We start from the raw sequence: 24,788 nt of genomic DNA on the forward strand, positions 1-24,788 counted from the left end.
AAAATATATACATATATATATAATACATACATATATACATAATATATATATAATGTATATACATATATACATATATAAAAAATATACATATATATATAAAATATATACATATATATATAATACATACATATATACATAATATATATATATAAAACACAATACATATATACATAATATATATATAAAACATATATATATATAAAACATACATATATACATAATATATATATATAAAACATACATATCATCATCATCATCATCATCGTTTAACATCCGTTTTCCGCGCTAGCACGGGTTGGACGGTTCGACCGGGGTCTGGGAAGCCAGGGCCCGCTCCAGGCTCCAATCTGATCTGGCAGAGTTTCTATGGCTGGATGCCCTTCCTAACCCCAACCACTCCGTGAGTGGAGTGGGTGCTTTTTACGTGCCACCTGCACAGGGGCCAGGGGGTCCGGCATCGGTCACGATCGGTTCGAGCTTTTTAACGTGCCCGCGGCACGGGGGCAACAGGGATCCGGGGTACTTGGAATGGGTGGGGGTGGGGAAGGTTGGGGGGGTAAGGAGGAACGATGGCAGGAAGGGTTGGTGCAGGTTCGTAAGAAATAAAAACGTAGGATAATTACGAGGCGGGGAGGGGACTGGAAGGAGATAGTCGGATTGAGGCAGTGTCAGATTCAAAACAGGAGGAAGCGTAAGATCAGTGGGCGGTTGAAGAGCTGTGACACTAGTAGCTTGTCTTTTCACAGTGAAAGCATATGAGGAGAAGGGGTAGGAAGGGGTGGTGGGGGAGGAGGAGGAAGTATCCGGTGTAGATGGTGAGAACAGTGTTCACCGGTATTGGTAGTGGGGGGTGGGAGGGCGGGTGCACCGCGCATTGGGAGAAGATGAGGTTTTAGGCGGCAGAAAGAAGACAGGATTGAGATGAAATGCTTTGCGGTGGTGTGAATAAGTTTTTGTGAGTGAAAGTTTTTATGCTTCAGCTAGCATTTGTGACGAAAGACAACGATAACGCTATTAGATGGGGATACAATAATAATAAGGCTTGTAAAAACAATGAAAAGAGGAAACAGGTCGGGAACTTAGCTGATGTTTTTCATCCTGCGGTATTGGCTAAGCCTGTGGAAGCGAGTGAAGGTGAGATATATACCGAGAGAGAGAGAGACAGTGAAAACAGAGGGAGAACCGACACCACATAGCGAGAGAGAGAGGAGAGAGAGAGAGAGAGAGAGAGAGAGAGAGAGACATAGTGACACCGCGCATTGGGAGAAGATGAGGTTTTAGGCGGCAGAAAGAAGACAGGATTGAGATGAAATGCTTTGCGGTGGTGTGAATAAGTTTTTGTGAGTGAAAGTTTTTATGCTTCAGCTAGCATTTGTGAAGAAAGACAACGATAACGCTAATATATGGGGATACAATAATAATAAGGCTTGCAAAAACAATGAAAAGAGGAAACAGGTCGGGAACTTAGCTGATGTTTTTCATCCTGCGGTATTGGCTAAGCCTGTGGAAGCGAGTGAAGGTGAGATATATACCGAGAGAGAGAGAGAGAGAGACAGTGAAAACAGAGGGAGAACCGACACCACATAGCGAGAGAGAGAGAGAGAGAGACATAGTGACACCGCATATATATATATATATATATATATATATATATATATAATATATATATATATATATATATATAGTCTTGACTCTCAAGACTATTGAAAAGGTTGCAAGATGCAACGAAAATTTTAGGAAGATAAAAAAGAAATAAGTGGAAATTTTACCGGTGAGTATAAGGCACCAAAAGAGAATGACTCTCCCCAGACACAACAGAATATACTTTCACACATGAACTTACATAAAGAATCTTGCAAACCAAATCCAAAAACGAAATATATATATTATAAACATATATACATACATATATATATGGTGTGTTATGTGAATTTATGAAAGGAATCCCATAAAACTCAACAAATTTGTTAAAAATGGAGAAGGGAAGATGTTAAAATTTAAGAGAATTTTAATTCATGCTGATGATCATTTCGAACAGAGATAACAAAATCATGCAAATTCATGGTTGAATAGAAATAATCAAATTAATAAAAATCAAATTAATTATATATCACTGTTTTCTTCAGTGCAATTTTTGGTTTATATTTCTTGCACTGAAAAGAACAGTGATATATAATTAATTTAATTTAATTTAATTATTTCTATTCAACCATGACTTTGCATGGTTATAATATTGCTGTTTGAAACGATCGTCTGCATGAATTATAATTCTCTTAAATTTTAATATCTTCTCTTCTCTATTTTTAGCAAATTTGTTGAGTTTTATGGGATTCCTTTCCATAAATTCACATAACACAACATATACAAGTATTATTCTCATATTCACAAACTTATGCCAGTAAGCTACCAGAAAAATATGAAGAATCTATATTAGAAATCTGTTTTGGAATCCTCCAAATTAAAGGATGAAATATAATTCAACCTTTTCACACATATTTTATACATATATGGCTAGACAGTTGCAAGAGAAGTGCATTGAACAGGATATAGACTTATACCAGTTTTCATTGACCTAATAAAAGCGTTTGATTCTATCAATATACTTGCAGTTTGGGAGATCATAAAAAAGCTAGGATGCCCTCAAAAATTTGTGGGAATGCTTAGACAATTTCATGACAAGATGGAAGTGAGAATTAATGTTGGAGGCATCTTATCAGATCCAATTTCTGTAGAAAATGGTGTAAAGCAAGGTGATATTCCTGCTCTTACACTGTTTGCTATATATTTCACAATAATCTTTCAAATAGCTTTTAAGGGGTCTTCAATCTCAAAAGACTCTGTGCCAAAACAAAAGTTCTGCATTCTCACCTTGTTAAGTTTCTGTATGCAGATGACTGTGACCTGTTGGCACATTCTCAGAAAGATATGCAGCACATGGTGAATACAATTTCTGCAGCATGTGCCGCATTGGGTCTAACAATCAATCTAAAAAAAACTGTTATAATGTACTACCTTACTCCCTCCAAGATGTATGTGGAACCTTTTATAACTGTGAATGGTCAAAGGTTGGAAACTGTACCTAGATTTATTTATTTAGGAAGTACCTTGAGCATTACTGGACTTGATGAAAATTCATACAGAATCAGCAAGGCTAGTAGTGCTTTTGGTAGACTTGATAAGTGTTTGTGGAAACAACATAATATATCTTCACAAATTAAAGTTAAGGTATGTAACACATGTGTCTTCCCATCTTTGCTATATGGAAGTGAGGCATAGGTTGTTTACCATAGGCAGGTAAGGTAATTGGAATGATTTCATCAATACTGTCTGAGAAAAATTTTGGAGATAAACTGGAAAATGGCCATTAGTAATGTGGAGGTGCTTGAGAGGAGTGGCAGTAGAAGTATAGAGTCAATGATTTTGCAAAGACGTTTGAAGTGGAAGGGGGGGGGGTATTTGGTAAGGATGAACGACTGCCCAAGCAGCTATTGTATGGAAGATGGCAGGAGACCAGTGCATAAGCCTAAACTAAGGCTTAAGGATTGCTTTAACAATGCTCTAATACAGACAGGAATTGCAGCTGGTAATTGGGAGAAGGAGACACAAGACCGTGATGGATGGAGGAAGATAGTGCATGATGGTTGTTCAAGTTTTGAGAGGGAGAGAGTGAAGTATGAGAGAAATGGGAGTGGGCTTAGGAGTAGGGAACCTGTGGAAAGTGAGTTTAGCTTTTTATGTGTGTGGTTTGTGGGCAGAGTCATGCAGGCCTGGTTAGCCATCAAAATTCTTATAGAAATCGACCCATGATAAACAATGATATGGCTATAAAAATTCATAACAGAAAGTGTGTAAAATGTGGAAAGGTGTGCCTCTCAGTTGGAGGTCTAAAAAGACATGTTAATAGAGTGCATATGGTAGCACCTGTTTCTTCTGCTAGCCAGCACAGTTGTCTAGTATGTAATAAAATGTGTAAAAGTTGTCTAGTATGTAATAAAATGTGTAAAAGTTTGACCGAGCTTAAAAGGGCATCACATGGCAACAATCATGAATCATTTCAGTAAGTCTTCTTGGCAATGACTTTTCTCATGTAACAAGGATGCAGCTGTGATATATATATATACACTTGCGTCGGAAATTAATTAGCACTTCTCAAATTTCTACATTTTCTTACATTTTCTTAATTTAATTAACTTATTATCTGAAACGAACTCGTTTTTAATCAAAAATTTATTAAAACATATCCCAGCACACCACATAATTGTTATTAATCGTGAAATTTAGTCAATATTTTGTTGCTCCTCCTTTGGCAGCAATGACAGCTGCTACGCGGGTCAGCATGCTGTCTATGAGTGCCTGCAGGTACTGTGCAGGGATGGCTCCCCATGCAGCAAGAAGTGCCCCAAACAGCTCGTGTCGGTTCCTGTATTGTTGCACATTCAAATCCCTACCCAATCGACTCCAGAGGTTCTCAATAGGGTTCAGGTCAGGTGACTGGCCAGGCCAGTCCATGACCGTCACCCCATGGTCCTTGAAGAAACCGGTTGTGAGCTTGGCTGTGTGGGAAGGCGCATTGTCCTGCTGGAGCAGTACTCCTCGCCACCAAAGAGGTATCCCGTACTATCTCAACGTACTTTGCTGCGTTGATGTTGCCTTCGACGGCATAGAGCCGCCCAACACCACTGTAGCTGAATGCCCCTCACACCATCAGACCACCCCCACCTTGCTTCATGGTGGGAGCAATGCAGTCTTTGTTGAAGCGCTCACCCCTGCAGCGTTGCACATGGACAAGCTTGTCACTGACGAGACTGAATCGCGACTCGTCAGTGAACATCACTGTCCGCCACTGCTGCACGGTCCATGTCTTGTGGGCACAGGCCCAGAGCAGCCGCCTCTTCCGGTTTTGGGCTGTAAGGAGCGGCTTACGGGTGGCCCTACAGGATTTTAGACCAGCTTCCAGTAATCTGGTCTTGACGGTGGTTGTAGACAACTGCTTCCCTGTCATCTTTTGCATCTCCTCCGCCAGTTGCCGGCTCGTTACCCTTCGGTTGTACAGTGACTTTCGGATCAGCATCCGGTCCTCCCGCTGGGTCGTCAGCCTCTTCCGTCCCCTACCCTTTTTGTCAGCTGCTGATCCAGTTTCTTCGTATTTCTTAAATAAGCACTGAATTGTGCGCCTGGCTACACCAAGTTTTCTGGCTATTGCAACCTCCGACAGCTTCCCACGCCACGAGAGAGCCTCGTTCCGTCTCTCCAAGGTCATGCGAGGTCTTGGGCCCATCTAGGAATGAACGATAAAAACCAGTTATTTTCATTAAAACTATTCATTTGAATAATGTTATGCTATAACAAAACTGCTATGAGTTATTATTCATTAAACAAAAAAGAAAGAAGGCAGAATTTCTCACCTTATTTGATGTATAACAGAAAGTTTTGTGAACAGGAAGTGACATCACCAAGCAGAGTGTAGGAGAATTTGTGAGGAAAAAAAATCTTGCAAATACACAAATCAATTAACCTACAAGCTGTTCAAAACGTCTTACGCTATGAGAAAACTTAGTACGGTGTGATTCCGGTCCTTGCGAGGCGCTACCTATATCTATTAAACAAAGGAAGATTTGTCTGCATCCGCACTCCAAGTTGTTGTTGCACTGCTATGTCAACATCATTAGGCTGTAGACTCTCAAACCGCTCTGCAAACAAAGTTACGTCATCGTTCTGCGCAACAGTGAACTTGCAACGAGATATGGCCACTAGGTGACAGCAAATACCTTGAGTGAAGAGCAAATCAAGGGTGCTAATTAATTTCTGACGGTAGTGTATATAGCTCTTGGGAATAAGTATCCTACTCATTTTGTTTATTTTGTTTTATCTTTGGTATAATACTGGATGAAAATTTGAGTTAAGACATATTGTTTGTTTACATTCTATTTGAAAATTTACGGCAGCAAATTCGTTACGCAACCTTTTCTTTACATTTTATCACAATCATTTTGCACTTAACTTTTTCTTACAGTAACCTCATCATTTACATTCTATTTGAAAAATTTACAGTAGCCAATTCATAACGAACACTCTTTCTTTTCACTATCATTTTTTCACAGCAGCCCTCTCCATCTGTACCTTTTGTTTTTCTCTTCTTTCATATCTTCATTACCTGCTCCTCCCCTCTCTCCTTCCTTTCATATCTTCCTCCTTTTCCCACTTCTCTCTCCCTCCTTTTGTCTTGCTTTACACCTACCCCTCTCCCTCTCTCTTTCATATCTTCCTCCTTTTCTCATCTCTCTCCCTCATTCTGTCTCTCCCTCCATCTACTGCTCTCCCTCTGTTTCATACCTCCCACTTTTTCTTTCCTCTCCCTCCCTTTCATATCTTCCTCTTTTTCTCACTTCTCTCTACTGCTTTGGCCTGGTTTTCTACAGCTGGATGCCCTTCTTAATGCCAACTACTTTACAGAATGGGCTGGGTGCTTTTTATCCAGTCCACTTACTGTTATATGTTTTAAATCAAAAGATCTCTGCATTTTTACTAAATCACCCTTCAATGTCTTGCTTTTGTATGTGTATATAAGAGAGGGATGTGTGAGTGTGTGTGTGCGTGCGTATGTGTGTGCACGCAAATGTCCCTGATATAAAAATCAACACAAAGACTAATTGTTTACTTATTACGTTACTTTTTGAAAATAAGCTATGAAATAAGATGAAAATGCATTTTCCCCCAATAATGTGTTTATAAATTTATATACACCATATGTATACATGCTTTTATATTTATTTTATTTTATTTTATCTAGTTTCAGCTCACGAGCTTTGGCCATGCTGGGGCACCGCCATTTGGTGTTGCTACATGATTTTACTTCATGAATGCTTTTTAGCAATTGCCATTTGATGCATGAGAGAGTTCGATGCAGCTGCCCTCACCTGCACCTCCTGCCGTGACATTGGTTCATCTGGAACACCTGACAGGAAGAGATCAAGTTTTATTTTAAAGACATCTGCATCCACCCCGTGCGGTCTCTCAGGTTCTTTGGGAGGATATTGAAGAGCTGTGGACCTCTGAAGCCCAGGCTATCACAGTATCTTGTCCTACATCTTGATGGCAAATTTGGAGTCCTTGGCACTATGCAGTGGCGCCCAGCTCTAGCATCTGTGTAACTCTCAATGCCAAATTTGGGACAAGTCCTTCTAGGATCTTCCAGGAATAGAGTCTTAATCTCTTGAGTCTTTCCCAGTAGCTTATATGCTGCACAAAGGCTATCTTCTTCGTGTAGCTTCGTTGGATCGCCTCAAGTTCTGTGATTAACTTGACACTGGATGGTGACCATAGCTGAGAGCAATAGTGGCTTAGGACAAGTATCCTCCAGAGGACCGTCATGGTTTCCTGGTCTCTTGTTCTAAAGGTTCTAAGAATCCATCCGGTCAGCCGCCTACATTTCATTGCCAATTTAGCAACATGCACACAAAAGGTTGCATCATCACTCATGTAAATACCCAGGTCTCGCACTGATTGTGCCTCTAGGATTGCAATCCCTCCAGGTCCAGTGTATTTATTGGGTATTGCATTTAGTTTTGCATGCTGATAGCATAAGGCTTGAAACTTTTCAGCATTGAACTGCATGCTATTCTTTTCAGCCCACTTGTATATTTTGTCCAGCTCACATTGCAGGTGCATAGTGTCTTCAGGGTTCTGTATTGCCTGTGAAACTTTTGTATCATCTGCATAACTTGTGATCGTGGCTCTCTGCTTGGCTGAGGGCATGTCTGAGATGGACATTATGAACAGTAGTGGTCCCAAAACAGTGCCTTGCGGAACACCGCTCACTATTTGCATGTTAATGGAGGTGGCCCCATTGGCTACTGCCTCGTGACTTCTATCCTTCAGAAAGTCACGAAGCCATTCTCCCAATTTTCCAACTATGCCAAGATCACGCAGTTTGTGACATATCATTCCATGATCGACTTTATCAAAGGCCTTTGCAAAGTCGAGATATATGACTTCCACATTTGAGTGGTTGAGCAGTTGTTTCAGCACCCAGTCATAGTGTTGTAGGAGCTGAGTTAGGCAGCTCCTTCCTAGTCGGAAACCATGTTGGGTGTCAGGCAGCAAGTCATTTTCTTCAAGGAAGGTGATTAGTTTCCTTCTGACTATTCGTTCCATGACCTTGCTGATGTGTGAGGTCAGAGAGATAGGTCTGTAGTTCTTGGCCTCCGCCTTGCTACCTCCTTTATGAATGGGGCATATTTTACCTTCCTTCAGTTTTCTTGGAAGTTTGCCAGTTGCAAGGAAGCTCTGAAAGAGGAACTGCAGTGATCTTGCTAGGACTCTCTTACATACTTTTAGAAGGATTGCTGGGAATCCATCGGGGCCAGATGCTGAGTTTGTGTTCATTTCATCTATAGCCTTTATTGCATCGTCTTCCTTTATATTGATGTAATCAATCATTGCTGCCTCTGATTTTATATCTGCAGTGAGAAAGAAGTCAGTTGGATTGCTGACTTGAAAATGCCCAAGGGGTGGAGTGAAAATACTCTTGAATTGCTCATTTAGTATTTCACTTATCCTCATTGGATTTCCTGTGAGTGTACCACCCTTTTCAAGGAGTGGCCCTATCCTACAGTGCACCGTAGCTGTTTCTTTGGAAAACTTGTAGAACGCTCTAGGGTTAGATTTTATGTTGTCTATAGTCCAGGCTTCTTTGTCTGCTCTTTCTTTTTCATGGGAGAGTTGCAGACATTTTTCAATTTCCAACAGTTTTATTTTCAGGAGGGACTTTTCACTGCTTTCAATTTGTTTGTTTAGGCGATTTGAAACTTTTGTACGTCGCCTCATAAGAATTTTCCTATCTCTGGGGATTTTGTTCTTGTGTACAGTGGCCTTTCTCTATGGGACACATTTGTAGCATATGGCTTGCATTACAGACATGAATTGTTGAAGTTTCATGTCAATGTCTGGCGAGGAGAGACATTTAGGCCAGTTTTGTTTGAGGATCTCTTTCTCAATTTGTTTCCAGTTTGCCTTATGGAAGTTCAAGCTGGAAAGATTTTGAGAGTTTCTTGTAGACTGCATGTCCATGCTTTCCTTTGGCTCGTACATGGTCAGCTCTACCATGTTGTGATCCGAGAGTAGTGTCGGTGTCACTATCACATTATGGATGAGATCCATATTATTTGTGAAGCAGAGATCCAGTATGTTACCTGCCCTGGTTGGTTGGAGTATTATTTGCTCCATGTACAGAGTGTTGATGAGGTTCAGGTGGGACCTCGCCTGTCCTCGTTCGTATCGTGTCATTCCTGGGAGAGAAAGGCCCTCGGGCCATCTGACATTGGGCAGATTGAAGTCTCCCATAAGAAGTACACTTGTGTTGTTCTAATGTGACTAGAACTTCTTCTATTTTTATAAGGCAGTCTTCAAACTTGCCTACATGGCTTGGGGCATCTGGAGGGCGATATGTAGCACATATAACTACACCAAGTTGCCTTATATGTACAATTAGTGTGTCACACACCGAATTTGAGTATGACAAAAAGACCTGGGGTGTGAGGTCCTCGCAGATGTACATAGCAACTCCTCCATGACTCCTTTCTTTTCTGTCGGTCCGTAGTACAACATACTGTGGTATGTGTATTTCCGCATCTGCTATGTCCGGTTTCAGGTGTGTTTCCGTAAGTGCTATGCATAAGGCTTGATTGCATGCAACAAGGTCTCTCAAGAACAGGATTTTTGTCCTGTTACTGAGTGTTAGCAGTCCTCTGATGTTCAGTAGGAGCATCGAGGTGATGTGTGTGCTGTTGCCGGTGGTGTCCACCTTGGATCTATTTGCTGTGGCGATCTTGTGTATTGTGGATAGTCCCATCTGCGAGTTTGAGTTTGATAGAGCCAGGTTAGCTGCTGTACAATCTTTTGTGCCATGCACAAAAAAGATTCTTGTTCAGCAGCTGCCCTTTCAATAACATGTTGGTGGTTTGTAGCACGCACTACATCTGCGTACCTCTGTTTTGGGGCAGGTGGTGCGTGGTCCATTCCTTTTCCTTTTGGTAGCTGGTTTCTGCCCTGTTTCATGTTTATGTGGCAGGGTCTTTGGTGTGCAAAACGGCAGCCTGCGCCTTCCTCTCCATGCCAGCAGACACCTTTCAGGTAGAATTTACACATTTGTGTGTGCTGTCTCTTTCTATCCTTTTAAGTATATGGATAGTCAGGTTTGCTTCTATCCTTGGTTGTTTCATCTTTTGGTTTTGTTTGAGTTTTAGTTTTTCCTTCTTTGGCTGTTTCATCTATTGTTTTTCTTTTAGTTTTTTCTCCTTTTACTTCTTTTTTGGCTCTTTCATCTCCATGGTTTTGGCTTTTGGTGCTGGTAGGGGCACTTGCACTTGGGTTTACTTCCCGTGCAGGTTTCTCACTTGAATCTTCTTTGTTGTCCTGGGTGTCTACCAAGTGGGGGTGACATCTTTCATCAGCACCCATGCCTCAATCCTTGCCATCTTTACTCTGTTCGTTGTCAAAGATGGCATCAAGCGTGCCGATGTGGGATCTTATGAGTGCATAGGAGTGTATAAACACCTGCTTCTTACGCTCTATCTGTGCTAACGTCCTTGTGCAACCATTGCTATTCAGCGCAGCTGTAATTATGTTGTTCGGATTATCTCTGTCGGCCCATCAAAAGGCTCTTAGGAACGCCAATTCCATGCTCCTCCAGGTTCTGGACATTTTTGGATATTTTATTTATTTATCTATCTAATTATATTTAAAATTAAAAGTGTGATAGAGGGTAGAGAAGAAATAGAGAAAGAAAGTGTCTATGTATTTAGAGAGATTGAGAGCTGAGAGAAGATAAGAAGAGTGTAAGAGAGAGTGAGAGGAGAAAGTTCACGTCTATATATTTAGAAAGATTGAGAGGCTGAGAGAGGAAAGATGGTGTGATAGAGAGAAGTGGAGAAGTGAAGAGACAGAGAAAGAGGCGTGAGGGAGAGAAGTGAAGAGACAGAGAGAGAAAGAAATGAAAGAGAGGAGGTTATGCAAAAGATTGAGTGGCTGAGAGAAGAAAGATGGTGTGATAGAGAAAGAGATGAAAGAGAGGAAGTGATGCAAAAGATTGAGCGGCTGAGAGAAGATAAGAAGTAAGTGAGAGTCTATAGATTTAGGAAGATTGAGCGGCTGAGAGAAGAAAGATGGTGTGATAGAGAGAAGTGAAGAGACAGGGAGAGAAAGAAAAGAAAGAGAGAAGGTTATGCAAGAAATAAATATATATCTATCTGCCGCTACAAAGTTTTCTACTAAGCTAATTATAAATATCTATTTATTCACGACTACAAGAGAAGTGAAGAGACAGAGAGAGAAAGAAATGAAAGAGAGGAGGTTGTGCAACAAATAAATATATACGTATCTGCAGCTACGAAAGTTCTATGAGAGTTTTCTTTTGAACTAATACGACTATATTTCTAGTGTTCGGGTCTATATATTTAGGAAGATTGAGAGGCTGAGTAAAAATAAAGAAAAAAAAATATGTGGCTGTGTGGTAAGTAGCTTGCTAACCAACCACATGGTTCTGGGTTCAATCCCACTGCGTGGCATCTTGGGCAAGTGTCTTCTGCTATAGCCCCGGGCCGACCAATGCCTTGTGAGTGGATTTGGTAGATGGAAAACTGAAAGAAGCCTGTCGTATATATGTATATATATATATATATATATATATATATATATATATATATATATACGTGTGTATGTGTGTGTGTTTGTCCCCCTAGCATTGCTTGACAACCGATGGTGTGTTTACGTCCCCGTCACTTAGTAGTTCGACAAAAGAGACCGATAGAATAAGTACTGGGCTTACAAAGAATAAGTCCCGGGGTCGATTTGCTCGACTAAAGGCGGTGCTCCAGCATGGCCGCAGTCAAATGACCGAAACAAGTAAAAGAGTAAAAAGCAACAAATAAATATATGCCTATCTAAAGTTGAATAGTTATAAAGAGATATAGTGAGAAAATGACAAAAATGAAGCTGTAACAGAAATTGAAAGATTATTAACAGAATGTAAATTATAAATATATACCTGTCCGTAGCTACAAACGTTTTCTTCTATACTAAACTAATTGCGACTATACTTCTAATGTTCCCGTCTATATATTTAGGGAGATTGAGGGGCTGAGTAAATATATATATATATAAATAAAGCAACAAATAAATATATGCCTATCTAAAATTGAATAATTTTAGAGAGATGTATTGAGAAATTGACAGAAACGGAGCTGAAACAGAAATTGAAAGATTATTAACAGAATGTAAACAGAGAATAGGTCCTTACATTGATTTACGGGAAATTAAACAAATGAAAAGGGGTACTTATCTTATAAGAGGTAGAAGTCCCAAAATCGTCTCCCTATACGAAGAGGTTTTCTTTCAAAAAAGAAAAGAAAAACGGTTCTTTCTGCTTGTTACAGACGATTGGGAATAAACTTAAGAGATGTCACCACGTGCTTTTTTCAACGAGAAATCTGGCGTGCGTAATTAACTTTACTGTATTGTATTTGGCTTGAAGCGAAATATATTACGGTTTTTAACTAATATATCCTAGTAGACCGCTTTGAGATAGCAAGTTCTACGTTTTTTATCAGTTTTCGCTGATTATTTTGTCGATTTATGCAAACCTTTTTGTTTTTTATCACAGAGCAAAGCAACACATCTCTACCCTACGAAAGCCAGAAGTAATGCTATTCAGATTTTTTTAATTGTTAGTTTGTCACACACCAACTCTTATCTTTCATTTAACACAAGCATGTATGTCTTTATCTGCTATTCCATTCAGTATAATTCCTCCCATAACTATTGTCATTTACTTCTTTTCCTCCTCCCTCTGTCTTTATGATTCTTTCTCTCACTGTGTGTGTTGGTGTGTGTGTGTGTGTGTGTATGCCACAATATATTTTTATATAACTAGATTAGCCTAATTACTATGGGGTACATATAGTCCAGAACTATAAGGTATTTAATACAGATACTTGTGTATCCCATTACTATGTGGTACACATACCAATCTGATACATGTAGTCCCTCAAGTAAATCCAGCTTCAATACTTACCTTTCCTTCTTCCTGTCTGGTTTCCGTAATAAAATACCCAAATTCTCAGGACTACAAATGATATTCAGACTTTCATGAAAATCCTCAAGACTCTGTAATAAAGATATGTAATTGTTGGGAGCAGGGAACAACAGAGATTATGGATGTCAAATATCACTGTAATCATCATCAACAATGCCAGCAATGTTACCTATAACCATCACTGTTATTAATATAACTATCACCAACATCATCATCGTCACCAATATCATCAACACACTCATCATCAGCATCATCCTCATTATCATCAATGTCATTATGACAATCATCATCATCATCAATATTTTCAGGTTTGCTTATCCCTCTGATCTAGAAGGATATCATGAAGTTGTAATAAATGGTATGAGAACATTAGAGAAAACTGAACAAAGACACAACACTTTACCTTACTGTTAAGCGAAGAATTCAATTTCTTCAATTGGCTTTTTTGTGGCTCTGGTAGTTTAGCAATAACATTATTGCGAACCTGAAAGAAAAATTTTGTGTATGAATTACTGCATCATAATTTCATAAATTCAGTAATCATCTTCAGTTATTGAGACCAAAGTCTCTGAAGCAAGTCACATACAGCCAGTGTTCTACATTTGACTTCATTATGGCAATTACCATACATGGATATACAATATTCTCCCTTAAATACTGATATTTTGAAGATCACATAAGTTTCTGCCTGAAATTACCAAGCTGTTTATTCACTCGTATGTAGCACTCGTAGTTAAAGGAATAAGTGCTAACTCTACTCTCAGAATTAAGTATTAAAGCAGGATTATTAGCAGTATTATAATTGCAGGGGATCATAGGTATTATTACATAGGTTCTTCTGCTACTATTTGGAAATTTAGATCACATAACCATTCTTTTTCATTTAAGATTAGGAGAAAAGGTAATTTTATGAATCTTAGTAAATATATTTTGGATTTGAAAGACATTAACTACAATATAAACTGGTCCATTATTAGTTATGCTCCATAATACAATACTACTAATTTTAAATGTGATCTTTGCCTAGAGGAAAAGTATTAAATAATTACTTCAAAATTAAAATCATTAAATTGCAGAACCAGTACAGAAATAAGTATAGAAAAACATTTAAATACTTCAATAGTAAGTAACACCTTCATTTATAATTGCTTTTCCTATAATCTAATAAGCATAATTTTTCTAAATTTTTTTAGCTTGATAACTACACGTCATTATGTAGAATTTCAGTTTATTTTTGATTCTTTCATTATCTACTGACATCATAACTTTTCAGATATATTGATTTGACTGATATTTTGTACTTTTTTTCTAAATCTAAATATGCTGGCACAATGGAACTGATTATCAGTCCTGTATGGTATAATCATGAACTAAAGATGTGTTATTCTCCATAAGTGCTCATGTTGTTATATATGTAGAGAGAGAGAGAGAGAGTCTAACTTAAAATTGGTAACACATATGCACACATATTGGCATATAATACATTACTTCAAAATATATACTTTGTTTTTACATATTACTCATATGGTACATAAATTTATATTTGTTATTCTCTCTATCTATCTAATATTCAATATATTAATATAGATTTTACATTCTTTCTTCTCTTTCATTTTCACACAGATGAGGACAGAGCCCAAAGTAATTGCAAATCAGACATGTATACACATGCACAAGTATGTACACTCACAATGATGGCCAGTATTTGCAGAAGTGCTTACTGAGGATCCAGCTTGGTTTTAAATCCCCTCTATATGAAGTGTGTGTATGTATGTGTATATATATATATATGTATATATACTGTTACTTTCAAGATTTAAAGAAAATGAACTTGGAAATTTAATACAATAACACTTAATAAGGTACAAAATATACAATATTATACAATACAAATGTTATTCTGCAAGGAAATGACAATTATTAATATTGCTGGCCAGAAAAGGACATCAAGTGAATAGAATATACACAAATAATCACCAGTAACAGTCTGATCAATGCTCAATATACATTCACTAACAATAAATCCAACCTCCCCTGATATCAGGTCAGCGCTCTCCTCATTTCAAGTGTTCTGGCATGTTTTCCCCGTCTGCTACCCTTTTTAAAGGCTTTTTCTTTTTCTTCTTTCTTTTTCTCACAGCATAGACTATCCGAATTTTAAAAAATACTTCCTTTTTTTTTTTTTATTTCCTTTTTTTTTTAAATGCATGGAATAATGTTCACGTCGCACAAACTTTAAATCGAAATGTTTTTTTCGCGTTCGTAACACTACTTCTCTTGACCCTAACCCCTCTTGAAAAGAAAGTTTGAATCTGTGTAAACTTCTTTTTAAAAAAATACAATACAATATTAAAAACCATAATACGAAGACAATTATATCAACATGAATACAATACATCAACTATAACATTTTAACAACGACCTAGATAATGCATCTACAATAACATTTTTGGTACCACATATGTGTTTAATATTTATATGATATTGCTGGGGAATAATAATCCACCTCAGTAATCTCTGGTTGTTATTTTTCATCTTCTTGACCATTTGTTATTGATGTATATACTGATCATAGTCCACTTGTTCACAAACACAAGTGGACTATGATCAATAACAAATGGTGAAGAACACAAATATACATCGAAATGCTGTAATGCCAACAAAAGAGCAAATGCTTCCTTTTCTATGGTGGAATAATTACACTGATGCTTGTCAAATTTTCTCAAGAAATAAGACACTGGATGCTCAATACTGTCATACTCTTGTAATAAGACAGAACCAGCTCTGATATCACTTATGTCCACAGCAATCTTGAATGGTCAGTCAAAATCAGGAGCGGTTAATACTGGAGAACTGATTAACAATGATTTCACTTTATCAAAAGCAGCTTGACATTCATCACTCCATACAAATTTTGAGCTTTTCTTTAACAGTGATGCCATAGGTGCAGATACAGTTGAGAAATAAGGACAGAATTTTCTGTAGTAACTTGCCATACCAAGGAATCTCATGATTTCCTTTTTACTTTTAGATACTGGATACTTGACAATGGTTTCCACTATGGCTCATACAAGTTTGGCTTTACCTTGACCAAGCTCATGGCTGAGATAGATGACTGTTCCTTTATAAAATTCTGATTTTAACAAATTTACAGTCATTTGAGCATCGGAACATCTATCAAAGAATGATTGTATTCGTTTGACATGATCAGACCAATTACTACTTACGACAAGTATGTCATCAATGTATGAGTATATACCATCTAAACCATTAATTATACAGTTCACCAACCTTTGAAAAGTGGTGCCAGAATTCTTCATGCCAAAGGGCATAACCTGGTATTGGTATAAACCGTCAGATGTTACAAAAGCAGAAATTTCTTTAGCTCTTTCTGTTAATGGAACTTGCCAGTAACCTTTTAGTAAGTCAAATCTAGTCAGAGACATAGTTTCCTATCCTGTCAATACAATCATTAATATGAGGAATAGGAAATCAATCACTTTTGGTCATACTGTTTACATTTCTAAAATCTGTACAAAATCTAACTGAACCATCTAGTTTGGGTACAAGTAAACATGGTGAGCTCCAGTCGCTATTTGATGGTTCTATTATGTCATTATCTAACATGTATTTAACCTCATTTCTAATCTGAGATAATTTGATATGGTTGACTCAGTATGGGTGCTGTTTTACTGGCCAAACATTCCCCACAACCACATCATGTTCAATAGTGCTGGTCCTTCTGGGACATCAGGGAATAGCTAGGGATACTCCATAATGAAGGCATTCAGCTCCAGGCATCCATTATCTTCAAGATGCTTTAATTTGTCATCCAATTTTTGTAGAACATTTGAATTCTTGAGTTTGGCTGGTTCGTCGATGTCATCAACCACAAAGTCATCTATTGTTAACTCTTCAGTGATTATGGTGACGGTTTGGATATTTGAAGCACTACGGTCATAATACGGCTTGATCATATTGATATGGCAAAACTATTCAGACTTTCTTTGGTCAGGGGTTGAGACAATGTAATTGAAGTCACTGATTTTCTTTTAGATGGTGAATGGTCCAAAGTACTTGGCTTGTAGTGGTGAACTGGGGATGAATAGTAATACCAGAACTTTGTCAGTGGGCTTGAATGAATGGCTTCTTGTCACACCAGGTTTTCATGTCATCTTGAGATAACTTGAGGTTTTGCCTGGCCATCTCCAATGCACCATGTAGTCTGGTCTTGAAGTCTATCACATCATCTAGTAGGCTAATGGTAACACTGTCACCTCCTAGCCACTTCTCCTTCACAAGCTTCAGAGGACTGTGAACAGTATGACCATAGACAAGTTCAAAAGGATTAAATCCAAGGGATTCTTGTACAACTTCTCAGGCTGCAAACAACAGTAATGGAACTCCTTCATCCCAATCTTTGGCGTGTTCAGTGCAATAAGCCCTCATCGTGTTTTTTAATGTCTGGTTGAAACATCCTAAGGCACCTTGTGACTTAGGATGGCAAGTGCCGGATGAGATCTGATAGATATTTCAACTTTGGCCACGAAGTTGGAACCTTTGTCCGACTGTAACACTTTTGGGAGTCCAAAAGTTGTGAAGAACTTGACGAGTGGCTTCAAAATATTCTTTAAAATGTTCTATCCCTCAGTGGGATAGCTTCTGGGAATTGGGTAGAGGCAAATATGATGTCTTAGGTAATGGCCCAACTCAGTCAAGGCTAGAATTGGTTGTAATGGAGCCTTTGGAATGACTTGGTTAGGTTTTTCCAACTGTCTGGCAGGTGTGGCACATCTTACATTATTCCACAATGCCTTGACGCATCTTTGGCCAATAGAAATGACACAGTCTAAGGGTGTGTTGATGCCCAGATGTCCAGATAACTTGTGATCGTGGGCCAGGCTCAGTATAATCGACCGGTAACGTCTTGGCATGACAATTTGATGAATAGTGCTCCACTAGCTGTCAGCTGTGATGTCAGGAGGTCTCCATTTTCTCATCAGAATATCAGATTTCATGTAAAAGCAGACTGGTACATTTCCAGCTTTGTCTTCGCATAAGGCACAATGTGATAATTGAAGAATCTCAGGATCTTCTTGCTCCTTGATAAGCCTGTTCTAATCAAGAGATGTAGCAAATGACTCCTGGTCATTTGTAGAACTCTTACGAGTGTTGAAAATCTCATTATAGTATATAGATGTATCAGACAAATCAATATAATCATCCTTTGTGGGAAAATGATGACTTTGTGAATGGGTAACAGCACAGGTGGGGAAAATGTCTGGAAACTCTTCTGTGAGTTGCTCTGCACTGGGATCCTCTATGGGAGTAATGACGACACGAGGCTCTGGAATCACCTTAGTTCCGGCTAAATCATTGCCTACTAACATGGAAAATCCTTCAACAAGTATAAATTGTCGAATACTGACAGTCACTGACCCTGTAACCAGTTTGGTGAAAAGGAACCAAAGCTACTCCACATTCTCCACCTGAAATAAGCACTCTGGCTCCAATTGAAGTCTTCTCAGAAGGACATTTTCCAAGATCAGACTCTGAGAAGCTCTGGTATCCCACAGGATTTTAACGGGCTTCAAATGGGTATCACCAACCAAAGACACCAATCCATCAGATGTGTCAAAAGTACCAGTCTTAGGCACAACAGCAGGCTGGTCAGGATCAAGAACCTGAGCTTCTGTGGTAGATGAGATGAAGGCATGAGGTATCGAAGGGTTGTTCTTGTTTTCCAGTTTGTAACAATCTGAGATCAGGTGTCCAGGCTTCTTACAATACGAACAGTGTTAGATAAAAAACTGGGCGTCTTGGTGTTAGAATTTGATGCTTCCTTTTTGTCGCTGTCTTCTTTTCCTTTAGATGTTTCTTGGTCACTCTTCTTTGGCTGACATTTCTGTGGCTGAAATCTTGATGGCATCTTTTTGTGGGTGAGGGAATACTCATTGGCCAGAGTAGCAGCTTTATGTAAATCTGTGGCTTTTTGTTCATGAATATAAGCTCAACAGGTACACAACATTTGAACTCTTCAATTAACAAAATTTGTCTAATTTTGGCATAATCATCATTAAGATTATTTGATGAACACCACCTGTCAAACATTATTTCCTTTTCACGGACAAATTCAACATAAGTTTGATTGTCAAACTTCTTGTTGTTGTGAAATGTTTGCCTGTAAGCTTCAGGGACGAATTCATGTGTTCAGAATGGTTTGCTTTACATACTTGTAATCATAACTCTACTGGATTGACAAAGAAACAAATATTTGTTGGGTTTTACCAGTGAGTACAGACTGTAACAATACTGTCCAATATTCAGTAAGCCATTTTAAACTCAGAGCTAATTTTTCAAATTGATCAAAATATTTGTCAATACGTTTTTCACTGAATGGTGGAACGAGACGAATTTGTTTAGTAACATCAAGCCTCTCGGATTTTTCTTGAGCTTCCTGCCATTCTAATTCTTCATCTGTAGTTCCAGCTGCTGGTGTTGGCGTATGGTCGCTTCTTTTTCTTTTGTCTTCATCTACATATGATCTCTCTCTAGCTGGTAGTGTAACTCCATTTCTAACCGTTTAAGTTCTGCATCAGAACTGGTTGTTATTAGTACCAACTGCAATACGTCATCTGGCAGTATGTCGTCATCGACCATGTGTTCAACAACAATTCTCTTGATCTGATCTTTATTCATGAACTGTTTTACATCTAGATTATAATGTTTACCATCTTCAAGTAAATCTGACTTACTCAAACCATTGATAAGGTCTAAAGAGGGGTTTTGATCAAATTAATTAATAAATGTATCAAGGTGAAATGCCATGACTGGTTATTTCCAAACAGCAAATAATATAAAATATTTAATTTGAAAGATTGAATTTGGAATAATTTACCCTGAAGTGGTTTCGAAGATCTCAGATGTGCCCAGATTAAAGTTAAAATGCTACATGGAAATTTACTACAATAACACTTAAAAAGGTACAAAATATACAATATTATACAATACAAATGTTATTCCGCAAGGAAATGATAATTATTAATATTGCTGGCCTGTTTTGAATGTCTACACTGTTACAGTTTTTAGCTCAACAGGTACACAATATCCAGAAAAGGACAACAAGTGGATAGAATATACACAAATAATCACCAGTAACAGTCCGGTTGATGCTCAATATACATTCACTAATGATGAATCCAACCTCTCCTGATATCAGATCAGTGCTCTCCTCATTTCAAATGTTCTCTCATGTTTTCTCCATCTGCTACCCTTTTTAAAGGCTATTTTTTTCTTCTTTCTTTTTCTCATGACACAGACTATCTGATTTTTTTTGTTTTTTCTCTTTCTTTTTGTTTTAAAATGGACTTCGTTTGTTTATTTCCTTTTCAAACGCACAGAACAATGTTCGCATCGCACAAATGTTAAATTGAAATGATTTTTGTTTTTTTTTTGTGTTCGTAACAATACAAGCAGAAGGACCCAGTTTCACTCAGAGATAAATATTTCATAAAGGACCTGTTCATACCTCAGTGTGAAATAATTTTGTTCCACGAGTTTTTTCGAGTGCATTCAACATATCTAACCTCCAAACCCGCAGCAAGCCACTTTTTCCGGAAAAGCGGTGGAGGGGTGGTGGAGACCTTAGAGTTTCCCACCAACAGAGTTTTGTTTCACAGGTTATTGTTTTTCTTTTCCACGTTATTTTGCATACTTTCAATGAATGTAAAATCAAAATTGTGCATAAAGGGCTACTTTCCCCAGAAAAAGGAAAGATTTGGCTGCTATTTCTAGCACGCCCTACTACCACATAACAACTATTTGTGATAAAGGACCCACTGATATTTCACTGTGAAATAATTTTCTGACCCCCTCCCTATCTTTCTTTTCTGGAAAAAGGTGGCTTGTGGCAGGTCTGGAGATAAGATACATTGAATGCACTCAAAAAAACCTGTGGAAAAAAATTATTCCACACCAAAGTACAAACAGGTCCTTTAACAAAATATTTACCCAAGGTTGTTTACTGATACACAAATACACCAGTACAGAAGATTTTAAACAATGAAAATAGCTGTAATAATTTTTTTGGTACCAGAAATTGTTACATGGTTATTTACTGATACACAAATTCTCCAAGACGTTTTTGACTTTTTAACATTTTGATTGTGTTGGTGTACACAAATACACCGGTACAGATTGTAAACAATGCAAGTAGCTGCAATAATTATTTTGGTACCAGACATCGTTACAATGGTAAACGCTAGAGAGAATGGTTGACAGAATGAAGAGAGAATGATAGCGATGTGGTGATGGTGCTGGTATAAAATATCCTTTACTATCTCGTACATAATGAAAGTGCAAACACACACTCACAGAGACAGACACACTCATATACAAAATATGTTGTCATTGTGGAAGTCGTGGTATAAAATGTCCTTTACTATAGCATATGTAATGAACAGAAAAACACACACACTCACAGACACAAACACACTCATACAAAATGTGACGTCGTCATTGTCGTGGTGGTGGTATAAAATGTCCTTTAATATAGTCGATTATAGAAAGATTATTTTCAAGAAAATGTTATATTGTTTCAATCCTTCACTGGACAATACCTCAACTTCAACTCCCACCATCCATATAGTGTAAAGAGAGGGATTGCTCAGTGCCTAAAACATCAAGCAATGAATATAAGTAGCAATCGTGATACCCATCACAAAGAAATGATCAAGCTCAGTAACAACCTATTAAGCAACAACTACCCCAAAAGCATACTCTCCACTCCAATTACGAAAAAAGAGGATGAAACTGATAAACTGTCCACAGTCTGTCTACCCTGTATGAAAGGCTTCTCCAAAAAGATAAAAAAGATATGCAGCCCATATGACATCAGGACAGTATTCAAAAGTAATACAACACTTTGCAAATATCTTCTCAAGTAAAAACACCAATAGAAGAGAATATGACTAAGAACTGTGTGTACTCCATCCCATGCAGCTGTGGTAGGTTATACAAAGACGAAACATGCCACCTCCTCAAAATAAGGGTAGAGGAACATCACAAAGCTGTGACACAGGGAGATATTGATAAATTGGGTATAGCTGATCATGTATGGAAAAATGGAGACCACCTCCCCCTGTGGGATGAAGTTAAAATAACAGAGAACACCACTGGAAAATATGAAAACTAAAAGAAGCAGCACATATGCTAGGACACAATGACCTCCTAAGCAGACCAAGTGCAGATATGAACAGCATATGGGAACCAGTATTAACCCTTTCGTTACCAAACCGCCCAAACCCGCCCGTATTTACCTATTCATATTTAAATGAGAATATCAGAGCAAATCTCTTTAGCACATTCATGAAAACACTGATTATAGTTCGTAAACAGTTCATCTACAGTTTTGTACAACAATCGAAGTGTAATTTTAATTCCGTGAATTTTGGGAGATTTTTTTCCAAAATTTGTTCCTATTGTGTTTTCAAAATTTGTAATTCTGACAAAAAATGGATACGAATTTCATTATATCAAGCAGCGAGTCAGAATTCGAAGGATTTTCTACTGAAAACCTTGATAAATCTAACTCTATGACTGAAAAAAAAAGCACGTGGTATTTGATAATGAATCTGATGTTTCATTTTCCGAAAGTGAAAACAGTGAATCCGAGAGCTCCGACAGCGATAAAGAAAATGAATTGGCACCTGAATGGAGTGAAAATTTAAAAACTGTTTCTTTCGGTGATTTTTCTGAAGAAACTGGACCAAGCCACAGACTTTCCCAGGAGAGTAAAGCCTTAGACTATTTCTTTTTACTTTTTCGAATGAGCCTATTTGAAATCATTACGGCGGAAATGAACCGTTACGCTAAATGTAAACAAAGCGAAAGAAAGGATAGTTAGTGGTTTCCCACAACCTTAAATGAAATTAAGACTATTTTGCCATAAATATTATTATGGGTATCAGAAAGTTACCCAGAATAACAAATTCTATCGTAAAATTTTGTTGTATACCCAATTGAATATTAGCTAATAACCCATTTTCTATAGCGATGTTTGAACAAAATTTTAATAATTTTATATTTTGTTGAATTTACCTGTATCTACCTGCAATTAGAGTCACTTTGTGACAAAAATTATAGTATAGAATTGGTTGAGAATATTTCATTAAATTATCTTCCAAAAATCAGATTAATATATTGATAAATAAAAAAGTTATAGTTGTTTAATGAAACCAGACTAAATTTATGATTATGTTAGAAATTAATTGAAACACATAAGGGGTGTATTTTGGTCAGAAATATAGTAATGAAAGGGTTAAGGAAGGATATAAGAAAATTAGATTTATAAGCCCTAAAATCTCCATAATTGCCAATGTGCATATAACGTATTGGTTAAGAGCACGGGCAACTAATCCCAAGATTCTGAGTTCGATTCCAGGCAGTGACCTGAATAATAATAATAATAACAACAACAACAACATCAAAAATACCTTAGGAATGAGAACCCAGGTTCAAAATTTTACCAAGACACCTGATGAAGGCTGGAGGGTATATCAGCCGAAACGTGTTAACAACAAACAAAATTAGGCCAAATATTCGTCAATTGTAAATAATGTACATAATTCCTCATCTTTTAAATACAGAACTGTATTATCTAATCGGTACGGAGCTGACATTAGACATCAATGGAGATATATAGAGAGACTCCATCAAAAACTAGCTCGTCTTTCAAACTATTTCCTGTGAAGATGTAGAGACTCAAAGCTAATACCACCTGGCTTGAATATAATGACACCAGTGGATTCATATAAAGCTAGAAGAGTAGCAGAAAGGGCAGGACATGCCCTTGTCCATGAGAGGATCCATTACAACCATTAGAAAAAACATCAATTAAATAACAAAATCAAAGAGAGGTTATCTTCATTACTTGAGAAAATAACCAAAGATGATGATAGAAAGAGAATCCAACAAGATCTGGAAAAGTCATACATGAAAGAATTTGAAATGGTGAAGACATACCAGATAAAGAAGTTTATGAAACTCAAAGGTCAGAGAATGAAGGCTGAAGTCCATCACCCACCTGTGAAAGTAGTAATTAATGTAAGTAGCCGACAATTAGAAAGCTCTGAAGAAGCTTTAATAATAATGCTGAATACTATAATGATACCCTTAAAAAGGCTAGATACTGGAATAGAATAGTATATTGTTAACAACAAACAAGATGAGGACAAATATCCATCAATTGTAAATAATGTAAATAATGTAACGTAATTCCTCATCTCTTAAATACTAGCAGAGATACCCAGCCTTGCTCGGGATTAAAATGGCTTAGATTTTTATTGTTTTACTTGTTTCAGTCATGTGACTGCAGCCATGCTGGAGCACCGCCATTAGTCAAAGAAATCAACCACAGGATTTATTCTTTGTAAGCCTAGTACTCATTCAGTCAGTGTTTTTTTTTTTACCAAACAGCTAAATTACGAGAATGTAAACACAGCAACATCAGTTGTCAAGCAATGGTGGGGCTACAAACACAAGACATGCACACACATACACATATATACGACAGTCTTCTTTCAGTTTGCGAGGACAAAATCCACTCACAAGGTTTTGGTCGCCCTGAGGCTATATATATATATATATATATATATATATATATATATATATATAGTAGCTGACATACCCAGTAATTCCT

The 24,788-nt window shown here is 37.7% G+C and overlaps 1 protein-coding gene and 1 long non-coding RNA gene across 2 annotated transcripts in view; one reads left to right on the forward strand and one right to left on the reverse strand.

The window, feature by feature from the left end:
- Positions 1 to 24,788, reverse strand: part of LOC115210272 (E3 UFM1-protein ligase 1) — a 120,251-nt gene that overhangs the window by 31,215 nt on the left and 64,248 nt on the right. Inside the window, exons 14-15 of the mRNA XM_029778763.2 lie at positions 13,494 to 13,574; positions 13,070 to 13,161 (exon numbers count right to left, since the gene is read on the reverse strand). Coding sequence (XP_029634623.1) covers positions 13,070 to 13,161; positions 13,494 to 13,574 — 173 coding nt within the window. The remainder of the gene's footprint in view (positions 1 to 13,069; positions 13,162 to 13,493; positions 13,575 to 24,788) is intronic.
- Positions 3,144 to 22,898, forward strand: LOC118763019. The gene is made up of 3 exons (XR_004998771.1): positions 3,144 to 3,279; positions 9,178 to 9,182; positions 22,888 to 22,898. It is a non-coding gene; the product is annotated as an uncharacterized LOC118763019 (long non-coding RNA).

Source organism: Octopus sinensis, linkage group LG4 (assembly GCF_006345805.1).
Source record: "Octopus sinensis linkage group LG4, ASM634580v1, whole genome shotgun sequence".
Lineage (NCBI taxonomy): Eukaryota > Metazoa > Mollusca > Cephalopoda > Octopoda > Octopodidae > Octopus > Octopus sinensis.